We start from the raw sequence: 19,184 nt of genomic DNA, 5'->3' as shown, positions 1-19,184 counted from the left end.
ACGCCCTCACGGGCCATCCGTTCAGAGTCCAGGTTCAGCCCATCCGGGTCCAGTAAGGACTGGCAGCGGCTGAAGCGCTCCTCAGCACACGTGAGTTCACGGAGCAGCTGTTTGCGTACTCCATATGTCAGCCCCATACATGCGCCCCGCACGACTGCCTTTAGGGCATCCCATTTGATCGCAAAAGGAACATCACCCACTCCCCAGTTCAAGTCTAAATAGTTACGCAGGGACGTCTCCACATGGTCCCGGCCCACCGGATCTTGTAAAAGATCCCCCGGCATCCGCCAGGTCCTTGGGCGGGAGGACCGGTCCACCCATTGTACCATACACGTCACGGGCGAGTGGTCGGATAAAAACCGGGCCTGATGTGTGACCGATAAGACAAGGGGCGCACCAAGATTGGCAACAAGGACTCTGTTGAGCCGACTATGTGTGTTGTGTGTGGGGGTATAACAAGTGTAAATCTTCTGTCCCGGGTTACTGAGGCGCCAGACATCGACAGCACCCAGATTATCCATCACCTCTCGGAGACGTGCAGTCATCCGAGGCTTCGTACCCGCGCGGGGGGGATGCCTGTCCAGCAGTGGATCCAGTACACAATTAAAATCTCCAAACCAGAGGAGGGGAGCATCTAAGTCTGACACTATAAGCTCCTGCAAGCCGGTAAAGAAACCCGGGTCATCTACATTAGGTGCATAAGAGTTCACCAGCAGGAAGTCCCTCCCATCAAGCTTCACTCGTATAAGAATATATCTGCCCTCAACATCCGCCTCGACATACTGGACCGCCAGGGGAACCCCGGGTGCCAACCAGATCAGGACCCCCCTAGCATAAGTAGAGAAGGAGGAATGGAACATCTGACCCCTCCATTTCTTCGCCAACTTAAGAGCACCCTCCTCATTCATATGCGTTTCCTGCAAACACGCCACTGAAACACCATGGCGGCGAAGGAAGGACAGCACCCTGTGTCGTTTGGAGCAAGTACCCAGGCCACGCACGTTCCAAGTTAAAAATTTGAATCCCATAAGCTTTGGTCCTGCCCATCCGGGCACCCAAGTTCAACCTCTGCAAGCAGCCTCCCAGGGGCGTGAACCGCAGTACACTCTATGCCAAAAACAAATTCCCCCCACAACTCACCCCAACCCCACATCTCCCCCAACCACCCAACCCCTGAAAAAATCCCCCCCCCCTCCCCCGCCCATGAGCAGGAATGGTGCAACAAGAAAACACTTTATCCCGCCTTCCCCTTGCCAACGCCATCCAAAAACAGTAGGGCTCAACACCCCGTCAGAAACAGTCCCCCCACCCGCGAGCAAAAGGACAGCTACAACCAAAAAGGCCACCCTGCCCTCCCCCTGCCAGGACGTGCACAGCCACCCCATACAACCCACGCACCCCACACTCACACACAACCAACCTAAACCACCCACCCTCCCCCCCAACTCCCCGAGGACCCAATGTTCCAGGACAGTCTCCGGGAATGTCCATGAAAAACAGTTTCAATGCTGGGCGACGGTACGCCATAAACTCTTGGACCCCGCGTCACATCACCCCGTCCAACGGAGCATCAAACCTCTGCACAGTCAGCCAACCAGGGTTCCCAGCACCGGGTAGACAGCCCCGGTCTAACAATAACCAGGAAGGGAGGCCCACCCAACCTCCGAGGGCAACAACGTTTTAACAAGACAGTACCTCATGTCAGAGCTCACTCAGGACGCGTTTCGGAGAGGGCAGTTTCCGGTATCACCGGAGAAGCGGGGCATGCGTCTGGCAAAGTGTCCTGCAGGGTATCCGGGACTAGGATCTCACTAGGAGCAGGCGCCACAGGTGACTCTGGAGTGGCTCCCGCCGACGATACTCTCACGTGAAGCGCTCCATCCTCCCCCACGGTAATACGAGGCTCGGCAGAACCCCGAGATCCAGATCTGCGTCTCCCTCTGCCTAGCCGGCGCCTCGGGGGCCTTGTTCCCCAGGTCTCACGGGGGCCGCCTCGCTCACCAGGGGGTAGGTCGTCACCTCGTATCTCGAGCCCCTCCCACACCTCCGCCGGGGATTCGAAGAAGTGAGCGCGTCCCTGGGAGAGCACCTTGAGTTTGGCTGGGTAAAGGAGCATGTATTGGAGCTTCATGTCCCGAAGTTTCTGCTTCACTCCCAGGTAGGACTTCCGTTGTTCCTGCACCTGTTGAGTATAGTCCGGATAGATGGAAATCCGGCTATTTTCAATGGTGATGGACTCCTTTTCCCTCGCGTCCCGCAGAATACAATCTCGATCTTTATAGTTCAGGATCTTTGCAATGAGGGCTCTAGGGGGATCGCCCGGGCGTGGAGGGGGGACCAGGGCCCTGTGCGCCCTCTCAATGACAAAGACACTGGACAGGCCGGTCGGGCACAGTTGGGTTCGGATCCATGTCTCCAGGAAGCGTTCAGCGTTTCCCGCCTCCAGGCGTTCCGGGACGCCCAGGACCCTGATGTTACTCCGACGGGCCCTGCCCTCCGCATCCTCAGCCCTTCTCTCCAGTGCGCGGGCAGCGGACGTCAGGTGTGTGACCGATTTTTGCAAGGAAGCCACTTCAGTTTGTAGTTGTGCGATGTTGCCCTCCGCATCCGAAACCTTGTCTGCCACCTTACGGAGATCCGTCCGGAGGAGGTTCACATCTATCGATACAGTCTCGATCTGCCTCTCCAAGGCAGAATGGGATCCCTGGATAGCCTTAAGGATTTCCGCCCGGGAAGGCTCATGCAGGTCAACCCCCCCATCCTCCGGTCCCGTCTGCCTTGTGATCCTCTGCGACGGCAGCCGTGGAGTGGTATACTGCACAATGGTGTTGGGCTGGGAGGACTTCGCAGTTCTATCCTTGCGGGTCGCCATCTTGGCGGGCAGGACGTCAGCCCCCCCCCGATGCGTCTGGGCCAGGTCCCGCCGAGCCCCACCGGTCAGGTACAGGGTCCAGCAACAAAGCTAAGAAAGGACAGTTCAGCAGGCGGCGGCAGGTAGACACGGTCCAGGCGGTGATTCCCACCACGAAAAAAGGGAAATTGCGGAAACCAGCACTTCACGACGCACTCGCCGGGCGGGAGGATCTCCGGTGATCAAGTCTAGAACAGCCAACCAACTGATAGCCCCACCAGCCAGTGCACCCCGGGCGAGCCTCTCCACCCTCCAGGAGCAGTAGGACAATGCTCGAGCTTCTAGGGGTAAGGCGCGGGCCAGGGGCACCACAGTCCACACGCCGCTGCCACTCGGGAGGGAAGCCGCCCCGGCCGTCGGGCAAGACGGTGTGCAGTCCAGGGGGAGGCCTAGGGGTAAGGCGCGGGCCAGGCGCACCACAATCCACACGCCGCTGCCACTCGGGAGGGAAGCCGCCCCGGCCGTCGGGCAAGACGGTGTGCAGTCCAGGGGGAGGCCTAGGGGTAAGGCGCGGGCCAGGCGCACCACAATCCACACGCCGCTGCCACTCGGGAGGGAAGCCGCCCCGGCCGTCGGGCAAGACGGTGTGCAGTCCAGGGGGAGGCTCCAAGCCGTCTGGGCCCTCCGTAGGTCAGCACGGCAGACCGCCGCAGGTCCCGGCCCCACCGCAGGCTCCACGTGTAAAGGCCGCCACAGTCACTGTAAAGGGGGCGGAGGCCACAGACCCCACAGCCGCAAGGAAACCAGAAGGGGCGCTCCGTGCAGGCCCAGGCCAACAGCTCCGGCCAGGCCAGCGTCGAGCCCACGGCGTTCACACTGCCCCAGTCCTCCAATAGTCCCGCAAAGCCCCAGGGACCAGGAAAGCACTCACCCGGGGCTGCGCCCCGCAGCCGGCAGCTCCGGCGCAGCAGAGGATCGGTGGGGGGAGGGGCGGGCACCACAACCCCTCTCACGGGTCAGCGGGAGTCACCGGACCTCGGAGCGGCCCTCCACCAGTCGGGCTGGACACTCGCTACTCCTCGCCAACAACCGGGGGATCAGCCGCGGACGCGATCAACCCCGGAGCCGCAGGACGCCTTCTCCGAGCGGGCCGCATGGACCGCTACTCCCCCGCGCAGGCCCAGTCCGCGGTCTCGCGTAGATTCAGGCGGAGCCCCTAGATCGCCGCTTCGGTCTTCGGTGGCGTCGCCGGGGCACCGGAGGTTCTCCTTGCCATGTGGGGGTCCCAGGCTCATCAAGAGAGGATCCGGACCATCAGCACCTCTTTGGAGGGTCCAGCAAGGATCTTTTATGCAGGATTCAGTGGGTCCTCGGACGGAGCTGGTGAAGCTCACGTCCTGTCGGCCATGCTGCTTGGCCACGCCTCCTTCAACGCCATAATTAACTAACTGCTGCATCCATGAACAATTATTGCCATAGAGAATATAGCTGCAGCGCAAAGATAGGACCGGAAAGGGTGAGAGGAGTGTGCCATGAAGAGAAGGGATGCAGCTCGAGAGAGAAATAGCCTATATCCAAACCCAACCACTTAGAATTTGATGCCACAAAAGGCTCCCAAACCCGAGAAAAGGCTGACCATAGCATTACGACTCCCAGTAGCAAAACCTTGAACCTAGAGAAAGTAGAAATGGGGTGCCCTCTGTATTGCCAAGGAACCGGCCCAAAATAGAAGGAGGAGTGACCAGTGGCTGAGAGAAGAAACCATTACAAATATTCTGTTTGATGGTAAGTAGGACTGATGGAGGACGTTCGGTTGAAAACAGGGGTTATTCTTGCAGGGAAGATCAGGGAGGGATAGAAGATAATACAGAGCATGGTTCACCACTTCAAATGCCATAGTTTCATTGGAATACAAAGACAATGAGTAACATTGTCACCAAACCTATTGTTGAAAAATCTAACTTTTCTCGTGGAAGTGGATGAATGCTAAGCTCGTGTAGATATAGGAAATGTGAGATCGGATGGCAATAGAAATGAAGATACAGTAAAGATATGAAGAAGTGGGGGAGAGAGATCCGAAGGGACAGTCTTGCTTGGCTACGAGCCCTGGGAGTGGAAAAAGCAGTGCTCTGCATACCTAAGAACCATAGTAATTCCAATCCTCTCTCAATCTCAAGACATATGCAAAGAGTTTTCAAACACCGACACAATTCTTTGGTTAGTCACCTGGGCCAAAAGGAGCACTGAAATAATAAACCTGATGTGCTCCACAGAAATTGATATTTCTTAAAGCAGTGGTAGACTTCTGGCTGGTTTAGCAATACTGAACTTAATCAATGGAGATGTGGATGCTGGCATATTTCAGTACAATGAAGGGCTTTCTGTTAAGAGGATTTCCAAGCAATTCTGAAATTTACCTTTGTTAAAACATGCTCTAACATTTGCAAATATTTAGCATGAACAATTATTACTTTCTTTTTTGTCATTAGTATTTTCACTTCTAAATACGTGATGAAACTGCACACATTCATACAAAGAATCTGCTCTTTAGACACACTACGGAAGAAATTGACAAAGATTTGGTAAATAATTATTAAGGTACACTAATAACGAAGTAAGCGGATGTATAAGCTTCACCTGCAAATGTATTTTAATTCACAGACCGGTATGCGCAATTATCCCATACCATAAGGCCCTGGTTACAACCTCGCAGAACGTACTGTACAGTAAGCCCCATGGATAATGCAATACATTAACTTGTGGTTTATCACAGGGTGAATTTACTGCCAGAGTGTTTTTTAAGTGAGATTGGGGGATGATGTGCTGAATACAAATTGTCACACCCGATTTCCATAGATTTCCCCTCTTTTCAACCTCTTTTCATTAGGCACATTTTGTTGGGTATATCCTGGCAAATTGTGCTTTCCCCCCAAAATATTTTTCTTTCTTATGCTAAACCTTCCTACGCAAATTACTAGACTGATAGATTCACTTCACTCAATGTTATTCCCAAATTATGCCAGGTTCCTTTGAGATCAGGGTAGGTGCTTGGACAACGGTACGCTGTGCATTTCAAACCCTAGGCCAACGTCACAAAGTTACTATTTTGTGAGTGTGAACCAAATCCAAATCTGAACTGCTTGTTTTGATGATCCCTCGCACATGGCCGTGCTTAATGCCCATTGCAAATGGCTCTGCATCTATTATATACATACTTTTGCAAATTAAGCACATAAACCATGTATAGACAAACACACATACTGTTTCTGTTTTCTTTTGTGAATCTTGCATATATTATGCAAAAGTAAATTAAAGTTTTTTTCTAGAATCAATTTACTTTACGACAATAAAAAAATGGTAAATCCATCCATCAATCTACATTTACAAGATGACATATATTTGTTTGCTAATATGCATAAAGAAAATTAAAGAAAATACGTCTATTATTATATTTACGGGTTCCTGAAAGAAATCAGATTTAGTTATACCATGCGAGTTAGAGTTTGATTATAAGCTGGACTTGGATTCTGTGAGAATTAGATCACAAATGCATACAAACATTGTGCAGAAGAGGCTTGATCTAGTTAATCAGACAAACAATGCTAAACACTTAAACATGGTGGCATTGTTTCGGTTCTTACCTGTATGTTTTCTTTTATGCGTAATAAGAGAGCTCGAGACCGCAAATGCTTTCCCACATGTATCACATATGTAAGGCTTTTCCCCCGTGTGTCTTCGAACATGATATGTCAGGGTGCTAGCTTGAGCAAATCGCTGTCCACATCTATCACAAACGTACGGTTTCTCACCACTGTGTTTTCTAGTGAGGAACAGGAATGTTAGTCAAGTAAGGCAGAACAGAAGAACTTGGTGAACGGTCTCTCAACAGCTGTAAAATCGTTGCCATGTTCTGGTTCATATATTGGAATTTAAAAATGCAAAGATCTTTAGAAGTAATACAATACCTACTTGTGGTAGATATTTGAAAATCATTTTCACACAATTCATGCCAACAAACTATTCATTTTGCCATCTAATCAGTCTAAAGTTTGAATATGTGAGTACTTATACATTTATATATTTATTATAGTGCTAATACCCTGTGAACCACACTTTTAAGCCATGGAATCACAATATCCATTATTTATGTTCATTTGTTAGTTGGTTAATATTATCATCATCTTCACCACAGACTATCTCATATGGCCATCGAAGTCAATTTGTTTTAAATACAGGAACCAATTAGTGGTCACATTTCATTTCACAAGACACAAGGAAGGCCATACACAATGGGTGAATACCTGAAGGATGTGTGGGCAGGTGTTTTGAAGAAGGGTGAGCAAGATTATCAAGGAAAAAGAAGGTAATTTTTCCTTGTTCTTTCATCATGTCCTCTTGCCTTCCCATACAGATTGACAAAAGATCCATATTTTATAACGCTAAAGATAATGCATCCACAGAGCAACTAGTGCTACATTTGCCAGGGGGCAAGGAGGAAGAAGTCTCCAAATACTCAGAACTGTTCTACTTTAAATCCTACCAATCGAACCAATCCAAATGTGTCAAAATGGTAACTGATTTCTACGACACCATTTAAGTACCACCACTCATCTATTTATCTGCTGATCCTGCAAATAGAGCCTGATGAACAAGTTACTTACCTTCGGTAACGCCTTTTCTGGTAGATACAGTATCTGCCTGTGGATTCCTCACCTTGTGAATATCCCCTGCGCAGCAGCCAATCGGAAACATTTGTAGCTCTCCACGCCAGCGAGGTCATGGACAACGTCTCAGAGGGTACGACTCCGCTCGCGACCCCGTTGGCGTCACTGGATCCATAATAGGGCCTCGTCGGCGTGATGACGTCAGTTCCGCCCTCTTTTTCCGTGCCCCCGAGGCACACGGACGGACCGACATAAACAGTAATAGTATACATAGTACACAGTATTCAGACCAACACACATAGTGTGAAAACAATGCAATATGTATGAACATATAAATACATCCATTATAAAGAACATTCAAGTATACAGATAGCAGGAATAGAAGAGTGGACAACAGGGAGGCGGGTGGGTCAGTGAGGAATCCACAGGTAGATACTGTATCTACCAGAAAAAGCGTTACCGAAGGTAAGTAACTTGTTCTTCTGATAGATACATCTGCCAGTGGATTCCTCACCTTGTGAATAGAATCCCACAGCAGTCCCCCCTCCCGGAGGAGGGTGTCCACTCTGCTATACCAAGAAATCCTGGAGGACAGAGCGCGCAAAGTGTCCGTCCCTCCTCACCTCAGTATCCAAGCAGTAATGCTTCGCAAAAGTGTGGAGGGAGGCCCAAGTTGCGGCTCTACAAATATCCTCTACAGGAACACCTCTAGCCAAAGCAGATGTTGATGACTTTGCTCTAGTAGAATGAGCCCTTATACCCTCTGGAGGATCCTTACAAGCCAGGGCGTAGCAGATCTTTGTACACAGGATAATCCATCTCGACAGCGTGCGCTTGTGCACCGCTTTCCCCTTCTTACAGCCAGCAAATCCAACAAAAAGCTGGTCGTCCACACAATAGTCTTTAGTCCTATCGAGGTAGAAACTCACCGCCCTCTTAGGGTCTAGGCGGTGAAGCCGCTCCTCCTCCTTGGAAGGGTGAGGGGGAGGATAAAAGGTAGGGAGGTTAATGGACTGCCCCAGATGGAAGGGAGTTACCACCTTAGGCAGAAAAGCAGCCCTGGTCCTAAGTCCCATTCTCTCAGCATGAATGGTCAGGAACGGGAGTTTCGAACTAAGAGCTTAAAGCTCACTTACCCTCCTTGCCGAGGTAATTGCAACAAGGAAGACCGTCTTAAAAGACAGAAGTCTCATGGGACACTTGTGTAAAGGTTCAAAGGGTGAACCCATCAAGTAGGTCAAAACAAGATTCAAGTCCCATTGAGGCACAATAAATGGAGTTGGAGGGAATTTGTTGGTAAGACCTTTTATAAAGCGTAATACAATAGGTGACTTAAATAATGACGGCTGGTCAGGCAAACAAAGGAAAGCAGACAAGGCCGATAAATAACCCTTTACAGTCGCCACAGCAAAACCCTGCTGGGCCAAAGAAAGAGCAAACTGAAGTATATTAGACAAACGAGCTCTCAAGGGGTCAATAGATTTCTCTCCACACCAGGAAACAAATTTGGACCACCTATAAGAATAGATGGACTTGGTGGAAAGACGCCTGGGCGAAAGAATTACATCCACCACATCAGGCGGGAGAGAAAAGGAATACAGGTTGCCCCGTTCAATCTCCAGGCATGAAGGTGTAAGATCTGGAGGTGGGGGTGTAGAACCTGCCCCTGCACCTGAGAGAGGAGATCTGCCCTGAAAGGGAGACGGAGCGGAGGGCACGAGGAGAGGTGGAGAAGATCTGTGTACCACACCCTTCTTGGCCAATCCGGGGCGACCAATATGACTTGGGCCCGGTCTTGGCGAATCTTCCTCAGAACCCGAGGAATCAAGGGTATGGGAGGAAAAGCGTAAAGGAGTTGCGAGCCCCAACTCAACTGAAACGCGTCCCCCAAAGCCCCCTGCAACGGATACTGGAGACTGCAGAATTAAGGGCAGTGAGCGTTCTCGCGAGTGGCGAACAGGTCCACCTGAGGAGTTCCCCACGTCCGGAAGACGTGACGAACCACCTCTGGGTGAAGCCTCCACTCGTGGTCGGCTGAGAACTGCCGACTGAGACTGTCTGCGCGAACGTTCAGAACTCCGGCCAGATGATTTGCCATCAGACAAATCTAGTGGTCCTGAACCCAGGACCAGAGACGCAGAGCCTCTCTGCAGAGACACTGCGACCCTACTCCTCCCTGCTTGTTGACATACCACATCGCAGTCGTGTTGTCCGTCAGGACCTGAACCGACCGACCGCGAAGGGAAGGGAGAAAGGCCTTGAGTGCCAAACGAATCGCCCTCAATTCCAGAAGGTTGATGTGAAGCAACCTTTCCTCTGGAGACCAAAGACCCTTGATCTCCAGATCCCCCAGATGAGCACCCCACCCTAGAGTGGAGGCATCCGTGAACACTGTGGCAACCGATGGAGGCAGATGAAAGGGCTTTCCTTGAGACAGATTGCCCTCCACGCTCCACCAAGACAGATCCGCTGCAGTTTCTCTGGAGATCCTCACAGACTCCCTGAGATCCCCGTTGTGCTGATACCACTGCCTGCGGAGGCACCGGAGCGCCCTCATGTGCCAGCGTGCATGGTTGACCAGCAGAAGGCAGGAAGCAAACAGACCGAGCAGGCGAAGGATCTTCAGGACTGGAACCACCGCTCCATTGTAAAACAAAGGAATCATTTCCTGAATGTCGAGAATCATTTGAGGAGGAGGGAATGCCCGACAAACAGTAGTGTCCAGTACTGCCCCTATAAACAGGTTGCGCTGTGAGGGCACCAGGTGAGACTTGGGTACATTTATCGAAAAACCCAACCTGTACAACAACTGAGTTGTCTCCTGCAGATGATGGAGCACCTTCTCTGGAGACTCCGCTTTGATCAGCCAGTCGTCCAGATAGGGAAATACAGGAATCCCCGACCTCCTGAGATGGGCTGCCACCACCTTGGTGAAGACTCGAGGCGCAGTTGTAAGACCAAACGGAAGGACCGCAAACTGGTAGTGTTGCGACCCCACCGTAAAACAGAGCTACTGCCTGTGCGACTTCAGGATTGGGATGTGAAAATACGCGTCCTGCAAGTCGAGCGACACCATCCAGTCTTCTTCCAGCAGCGCCTGAAGAACCTGCGCAAGAGTAAGCATCTTGAACTTCTCTTGTTTCAGATAAAGATTCAAGATCCTGAGATCCAGGATTGGACGAAGCCTGCCATCCTTCTTGGGAATCAGGAAATACCAGGAGTAGCATCCCTGACCCCTTTCCTGCTCTGGAACCACCTTTATCGCGCCTTTCTGTAACAAAGTAAGAACCTCCTCCTGAAGGAGACGGAGATGTTCCTCTGAGCAAGCCCCTTGACAAGGAGGGTAAGTCGGAGGGAATTCCCTGAAGGGAAGAGCTTACCCATTTGCCACAAGATTGAGAACCCATTGGTCTGTAGTGACCGATTCCCAATCCCGCAGACAATGGGTAAACCGACCCCCAACAGGACCAACATGACTGGGAATGGGGAATCTAGGGCTGCTTTGCTGCGGTGATAGGAGGAGAGGTAGAGGAAGAGGAGGAGGAGGGTTGGCGACCTCGTGGACGACCTCTGTTTCTTCCTCTATAAGACTTATACAGCGTATTTTGTTGCTGCTGCTGTTGCTGCTGACGAGGCTGCCCTTGCGAAAGAAAGGATGACTTCCCGAATCCTCTGTATTTACGAAAGGATTCTCTAGACTGGGACTGCAAGCCAAGTGATCTTGCCGTGGCCTTACTGTCTTTGAATCTCTCAAGTGCGGCATCAGCCTTCTTACCAAACAGACCCGTACCGTCAAATGGTAAGTCCAACAAGGTAGCCCGCACATCTTGTGAAAAGTCTGAAGACTTCAGCCAAGCCGCCCTTCTCGTAGCCACTGCAGAGCCCATAATCCTAGCCACCGAGTCGGCTGTATCCAGGCCACTTTGAACGACCTGGCGCGCAGCAGCTTGGGTATCATCAAAAACCTCCTGAAAGTTCTTACTGTCATCATCAGAAAGTTTTGGCAACAACTGTTTAGAGGAATCCATCAACGCATGAATATACCTTCCCATCAGGCAAGTTGCATTTGAAGACTTCAGTGCCATGCTCGCTGATGAGAACACCTTCTTAGCGGATTGATCAATCCTTTTTGATTCCTTGTCAGCTGGAACCTGCGGAAAAGCTCCAGAAAACTTCTTAGAAAAAGCCGCCTGAACCACAAGGCTCTCAGGTGAAGGGTGAGCTGACAAAAATACTGGATCCTCCGGTGTCACTTTATATCTCCGTGCCACAGTCCTAGAGACAGCAGGAGCAGATAAAGGTTTTTTCCAAACCTCCAACACCGGCTCCAAAATTGCCTCATTAAATGGTAACAAAGGCTCAGTCACAGAGGAAGGAGAATGCAACACTTCAGTCAATAAATTGGACTTAAATTCAGTGGTTGGAAGAGTAATGTCCAATAACTCCGCAGCTTTTCTCACGACTGTGTGATATGGGACAACCACCTTTGAAGGAGCATCTGATCCAGGAGAAAAATCCCACTCAGGGGAGACAGGAAGACCACTTGCATCTTTCAATTCCGCAAAATAGTCCTCAGAATCAGGAAGTTCACCTTCCTCCAAGTCTTTCTGATAGCGTGCCTCTTCCACAGCTCTTTGGGCCTCCCTCCTGGAGCGGATCCTCGGGACCGGAGTATATGGATCCACAACCGATTCCATCGGATTCGGAACCGGCGTCGAACGCATATCCGACGGCGCCGAACGAGGGCGAACAGACGGCGCCGGAGATTCTCGATACGGCACCGGAGATTCTCGATACGGCGTCGGAGATTCTCGGTACGGCGTCGGAGATTCTCGGTACGGCGCCGGGGCCCTCGGCGCCGGAAAATTCCAGGACGGCGTCGCTGGAAGAAAGGGCATAAATGGAGCCTGGGCATATGCCTGAGGGACACCCAAATTAAAGGCAAACGGACCCATGGGGCCCGCAGGCGCACCAGAGGGGTACATAGCCCTCGCAAAGACACCATACATTGCGTTCAGATAGTGTGATGGGTCTTGGCCTGAAGCCGGAAAAGGGGGATAATTTCCCGGCGCCGGCTCCGAAGCCGGTGTACCTGGAGTCGGGCCCATTGGTGCCGACAAAGGAACCTCTTCAGGCTGCTCCTGATCTTCTTGCTCTGGCTTGGCTTCACCCGGTCCGAAGAATGGACCGAATCCGAAGGCGCCGGCGTCGGAGAACGAGAGACCTCGACTTTAGGAGACACTTCCTTCTCTGGCGAACCCGGTTTTGAATGCGAAGGATCGACATCACTACTGCGACGTCAAGGAGAAGACGACTTCGGCGCCGGTTCCTTATCAGAGTGACGCCGTGAAGAGTGCTTCTTTCTCTTATGCCTCTTCGACTTCGAATGTCCCGACGCCGACTTCGAGCCCGACCTGGACTCGGAACGAGATCTCGATCTCGACCTCGATCTTCTTTTACTCGCCTTCTTACTCTTCATTTTAGCAATGAACAACTTCGCTTCCCTTTCCTTTAAAGCCTTAGAGGTCATCTTCCTGCAACACGCACATCCATCGACGGCGTGATCGGAAGACAAGCACCAAACGCAGTCCTCGTGCGAATCAGTGATGGACATCTGCTTCCCACACTCCCTGCAGGGCTTGAAACCAGATTTCCTCCCAGATATCTTAGAAGGAAACGAGAAGAACAGACAAGAACAACTATAACAACAATGTAACTACGGAGAGTCCCAAGAAACCGTTGGCGTCGACAGCGCAGAAAAAAGGGAATTGACATCATCACGCCGACGAGGCCATATTATGGATCCAGTGACGTCAGCGGGGTCGCGAGCGGAGTCGTACCCTCTGAGGCGTCGTCCATGACCTCGCCGGCGTGGAGAGCTACAAAAGTTTTCGATTGGCTGCTGCGCAGGGGATATTCACAAGGTGAGGAATCTATCAGAAAGGTACTTTCACCAGTATGCAGACTATACTTAACTGTGTCCAAATCTAAACTGCACAGAATGTTTAACATATTTGAGCTTGCACTTCTCCACAACAATACACAGAAAAAGAGAACTCAAATTCAACACTGCAAACAGAATTTCTCCCTCACATTCCTAGTTAAAATAAAGCCACTGCACAATCATGGGCAAAAGCCATCAATGCCAACATCACACCCAAAAATGTAAATCCCTAGGCTTCTTACATAGGGAAACTCTCAACTTCAAACAAGCTTGGCAAAGCCAACAAGCCTTGCCTTTGGGGCCTACTGGTTTTGTCAATAGTTTTTAACAATGCTGTACAGCTTTCCCGATGCCTGCAGCATGCCTCAAGCGTAAACAAACAAGCATTTGCAATGCAATAGGTCTCGAATGCACGCAAGTTTGAGGTATTGGCATTGTAAATGACAATGCCTTTTATTTATGTTTTGGTTTGTTTTTAAAACATACATAAAAGGCATTGTCATTTACAATACAAATAGCTTAAAATCTCACAAATGCGAGATCTATTGCATTGCAATAAAGGGCCTTCTCGACTCATTCTTAGATGTGTAAGTGTTGTAAATTACACAGACACAAAGTTTGAATTGAGAGTTACATATGATCTGAGCAATAAACACTAACAAAGCGCTCCAACACCTTTCGCTCTGTGATTACACTGGTGCGGCTCAGGTGGAAGAGCGGGAGGGGGGTTATTTCCTGCCCTCTTCACGATTTGAGTGTGCAGTGTGGCATTGCATAATGTCAGTGCTATCTTTGGGCTAATAAAAAACACTCCAGCTGTAGTAGGGCCCTGGCTTCACCTCCTGGTGCAGGGCGGGCTGTGCTTTACGGCAGGGAGGGAGGGATGGTCTTGGCTGCAGCTCTGGCCTCGTACAGTGCCCCTGCTATTACTAGTGAGAGAGAGGCGCTGAAGTGGTCGTATTGGTGGTGGTGGTATTATTGGTGGTGGTGGTATTAGTGGTGGTGGTGGTAGTGGTGGTATTGGTGGTGGTGGTATTGGAGGTGCTGGTATTAGTGGTGGGATTGGTGGTGGTGGGATTGGTGGTGGTGTGGGTATTGGTGGTGGTGGTGGTATTGGTGGTGGCGGTGGTGGTATTGGTGGTGATACTGGTGGTGGTGTTAATAAAACTGGCTTCTGAAAACAACCTGTCAGGTGGCTTTAGTACAGATGACATGTAACACAGATGTGCTGTTGTTAGCTTCAGCCCATTAGCACAGGATTATGTGCTACCTGGAATTCACATGACTTCATTCGCTAATTATTTCTAAATCCATTTTACTTGGGGGGCATGGGGGTTGAAACAGGAGATAATGCTGGGTTAAAGTGTTTGAAAGCAGGCGGGGGTGCTGCTTAAAAAAGCACAAGCGGTTTCAGCTGAAGCAGTGCATATCCGGCCTGCAGTAGGAGAAACTCAATAAAGTAAATAGTGCTTACAGACTAAATAACAGGTCCCGTGTAACAACCAAAGTAAAAGGGCCAGTCGCCATGGGATGGTACAAATGAAGACAAGGCAGCACTAAGGAGGGATTAACAAGCCTATTAACGGATCCGAAGCCAATATTTGCAAAAGACAATGACATAAGCCAAGGAAAAATATGGGAGGAGAGTGGGCGCAACTTCTCTCCCATACTATACTACAGCAGTCTCGCAAAGCGAGCAGCGCATGCTCACTTCCGCTAGGCTCGACCTAAAAAGTTATATTATGTAGGTGCGTGCAACTCGCATGCATACGCCTACAAAATTACATGCATGCTTTTTTTTCTTACTGATCCTAGTTGGATCAGCATAAAAAAAATACAGCTGCAAAGATTTTTTCTTTTTTTTGAGGCACCAGTGGGGGAAAGCAACATGGAGGGCAGAGGTATAGAAGCAACATGGGTCAGTGTGTGGGAGCAAGGGAAGCACACCTGCGAGAGAGGAATGTGGAGCTGATGGGGGAAGCACACAGACGAGAAAGCAACCGAGGGAGAAGCACACGAGGGCGAACACAACACTTAGATGGGTCAAGGAAATGGGGGAGAAAGAGCAACACAGACTGCAGTGGTGGGGAAGAGTAGAAGATGAGTTAGACAGGTGGAAGACACATGCACTCTCATGCATTAGCCAGAAAAAAGTAGTGCTTCAAAGTAAGCAATGGAAGCACACAAGTGATGTGTCCATGCTCTAGGGAAGGACCAAATGCGAGAAGAAGTAAAGCCCACACAAGTTGGTGACTAAAAAGCAACCAAATGAGAGTGACAATAAAACCAACTAATGGTAATCAATGGGCGTGCTCTATGGCCACTGTGAGCTCACAGTAGATATTTTTGCCAAAAAACTGCTTGCACTTTCAGATCTGCAAGACCTAAAAAGGACAAACAAGCAAAGTCATAATCGAGGAGATTTAACATACAAAAAAATAAGAGACCGCAAACAAAACCTACAACCAAAAAGACCTTTAACTTGCAATTGAAGCTTTAGTCATCTCCTGCTTAGGCCAGAAATGAGCCCTTCTGATTGGTTTTCTAAAATAAATCAACTCCCTCCATTAAAAGCTGTTCTACAAGTAGCAGTCGACTTAATAACCTACAATAAAAATGAGTTTATTACTCTTGCCCTATCAAGTCTAATTGTAATACCTTTATAAGGCAGACACTAAAAAAAAAAAATCATCTCAATATCCCAAAACAACTGAATAAAGTCAAGATCTCAGATATATAAAGCATACTTAAGAGTAGAAAGAACTCATATGTGGCACACTGCGCATCAAGAAAAGAACAATAATTTCCTTGACCTTTTAAGGACATGCCCCAAAAATCTGGAATGATATCCAGTACAATTCTGAATTCTACATTTGTAAAACAAAACCGAAAATCCCCATTAAAAGTAAATATCTACCTCAGTCTTTTACTTTTCAGGGGCACCAAGGCCCTATCCATAAGATGACTATGCAGTTCCGGACACTCACCCTTCTAAGTGAAAATTGTACTGTGACAATAACTACAACACGGATGAGATACTACTTCTGCAAGGTACCGAAATAAGACCGGGAAACAGATAGTCTGCCCATTATAGACTACACAGTATTCTGAAATCCGAAATGTGCAAATGGAGATGGAAACGTGCAAATGGACTCACACTGTGTCCAGAAAAGAAATGATGGCCGGTAAACAGCACTGTAAATAGAAATGCATCCTATATATTGTCTTTCCAATAAGGGAAATTTGAGCTACTTTCATTCATGACATGCAAAGTGGTCTGAAACCATCGTTGGTTAAGTCCACAGCGTATATATAATATAACTTATACATGAAAACATAAATATGTACATGTAGTTGGGTAGAAAAGAAACAGAAGCAAGAAGGGCAGTCAACTGGGAGGAAAAAAAGCAGACAGAGGGTGTGATTTTGAGTCAGGCAGAATTTGAACTGGCATCCAGCAAAACACTCCCATTACATGCTTGTAACATGTGGGAACCGGTGCTTCCACAGTCTCTGGGTGAAACACCACATCTTTTTCTGACGAGGTCGGTAAATGCAGATACTGCTCCATCGTGATTAGTGTGTGTACTCCAAATGATGCCCCAAGTACATGGGACAAATGATGCACTGAAAGTGAAACTAAAAGAGTTCGAGGGGATTGGAAAGTATTTTTTGCCACTACTTTAGTGCGGACACCTGAGCGTGAGCATCTGTGTAAATTCCAGGCCTTGAAACCCTTTGACAGTGGTCTTTTGTAGCACAAGCAATATGTACAATATATGAACCGCAATTTTTATTCATGTCCAGTATCATCATCGGCAGACAAAAAATGCTTCACAGTATACTACAAGCGCATCATTTTGTGATGTGTATAAAAGAAAAATATTAGCTAAAATCAAGTCTGAATAAACTTGTAGTCCGTTTGTTTCACGCAAAAACAAAACGGAGCCACAGTTTTCAATTATTACTTTGGTATTTGATCTTACCTGGCATGGATCTTTAGATTACTTGATGTTGCAAACTGCAAATGGCATGCCTCACACTTGTATGGCTTTTCCTCACCGTGGTGCATACGACTATGGAAAACAAGCTGGCATTTTTGGGCAAAGCCTTTATCACACAAGTCGCACTGGTATGGTTTCTCACCTAATAAACATAGAAGAGCACATAACTATGTACTTTGGCTGAAATAACTATACAAAGTGTAGCAAACATATTTGCCCAAAAGACATCCTACCCCTTTCTACTTGACATCAATGATTTATTGGAGCTCTCGCAAAAAACACAATCAGAAAAACATATTTTCAAAGTTATAAGTACATATAGTGTTTACCAGTATGCAAATGTGAGGATTTTTTTTAACAAGATGTGGTATTTGGAGGATGTTATGGGCTAGATCAAAAACATTACAGTTTCTTACATTCCCGTGTTTCTCCAGGTTTCCCTGTAGTTAGCACCTTATTCTGCCGCCTTATCATAAGCCTTGGAAGAAGCCGATTAATCATCATTTGCTAAAGAAAGCAAAGAGAACTCCCCTCGCACCTGATCAAGTACCTAAAGGTCTAACATTCAGTACCCGGGGTAGAGAAGCTAGTCCATGACGTGACCTGAGGCCCAAAATCGCCCGTCTTGCTGGAGTGCCTGAAGCCTAAGTACATTGAGCCCGGAAGAGTCTGTCTAATCACTGTGCGGTTCTGGAGTCTGATTCATTCTGATTCATTACTCTGCCAAGGTAACCATGATAGTCAATCTTAAATACTGGCTAATACAACAACAGACCGTCTTGTGTCCAGTGTTCATCTTACAAATACAATATTCTTTTTTCCAGAGTGATGCCTTTTGATATTGACACTTTAAATCACATTAAAATTGTCTACTAAATAAAATTCAAATTAACTTTCGGTCTGAAAACCAGATACCTCCACCAATTATCAGTGGAGAACCAACTTTGGCATAAGATGTAGATAGCTGACCAGAAACTAGGGCACCTGTAGTTTTGTCGGTTTAAGATGTATAAATTCAAATTCAATTCACGCAGCATCTTCTTAAAATTAAAGTGAGACACCACTGAATAAAACCAGCTTGAAACCTCATGAACAGTCCGAGAAACTCCTTTAGGTAGTAAGGCTAAACACTCAAGTAGTAACTTATACCACCAGCTGAATATGTTGGTCGTAAAATCATGCACTACATTGGTCAGCATGTCGCCATCTGCAAAACATCCTTAACAAGAGCTCCAGTGAATGCAAGCTTCCCCACTGAATGGTGCCGAGCTGAATCTTCTTGATACTAGAACTATACAAGCTTCAGGATCACACAATGAAAACCCAAACAGGAATGGCTTTAGAAGCATCCAGCTAACTTGCATGTAGAAATGGATGTCAAATAATCCTCTACCCCATTTGGAGTATTTTTCTTTAAGATGTCTCTCGTCAACCATGGCTTTCACCCAACCACTACATTCTGGACAGATACAACGCACAACCTCATCTAGTTCAACCTCTGTTTCCCTCAAATCTGAAGTCCAAGTCTGATGGCAAAATGTATGAGAGAGAGAAATAGTGAGAGAGAGAGCCTACTGAAGGCCCCAGGAGATAGTTTACCTTACTTTTGCCTCAATGACATAATGCTTGAAGTTTCCAGTTATGTTTTTATTATTTTAAAGAAATCTTGGTTTGAACTGTTAAACTCTATCTCTACTGATAGGTCAGGTCAATGAGTTTAC

At 48.4% G+C, this 19,184-nt stretch overlaps 1 protein-coding gene across 2 annotated transcripts in view; it reads right to left on the bottom strand.

Moving 5' to 3' along the window:
* The window catches only part of MYNN (myoneurin), a 117,651-nt gene that overhangs the window by 42,133 nt on the left and 56,334 nt on the right, over positions 1–19,184 (bottom strand). For both annotated transcript variants that reach the window (XM_078666013.1, XM_078666014.1), the window contains 2 exons: positions 17,446–17,605; positions 6,493–6,671 (listed from right to left, as the gene is read on the bottom strand). In XM_078666013.1, coding sequence (XP_078522139.1) covers positions 6,493–6,671; positions 17,446–17,605 — 339 coding nt within the window. The remainder of the gene's footprint in view (positions 1–6,492; positions 6,672–17,445; positions 17,606–19,184) is intronic.

This window comes from Lissotriton helveticus, chromosome 11 (genome assembly GCF_964261635.1).
Source record: "Lissotriton helveticus chromosome 11, aLisHel1.1, whole genome shotgun sequence".
Classification (NCBI taxonomy): domain Eukaryota; kingdom Metazoa; phylum Chordata; class Amphibia; order Caudata; family Salamandridae; genus Lissotriton; species Lissotriton helveticus.
This window is presented reverse-complemented; position numbering and strand designations above follow the sequence as displayed.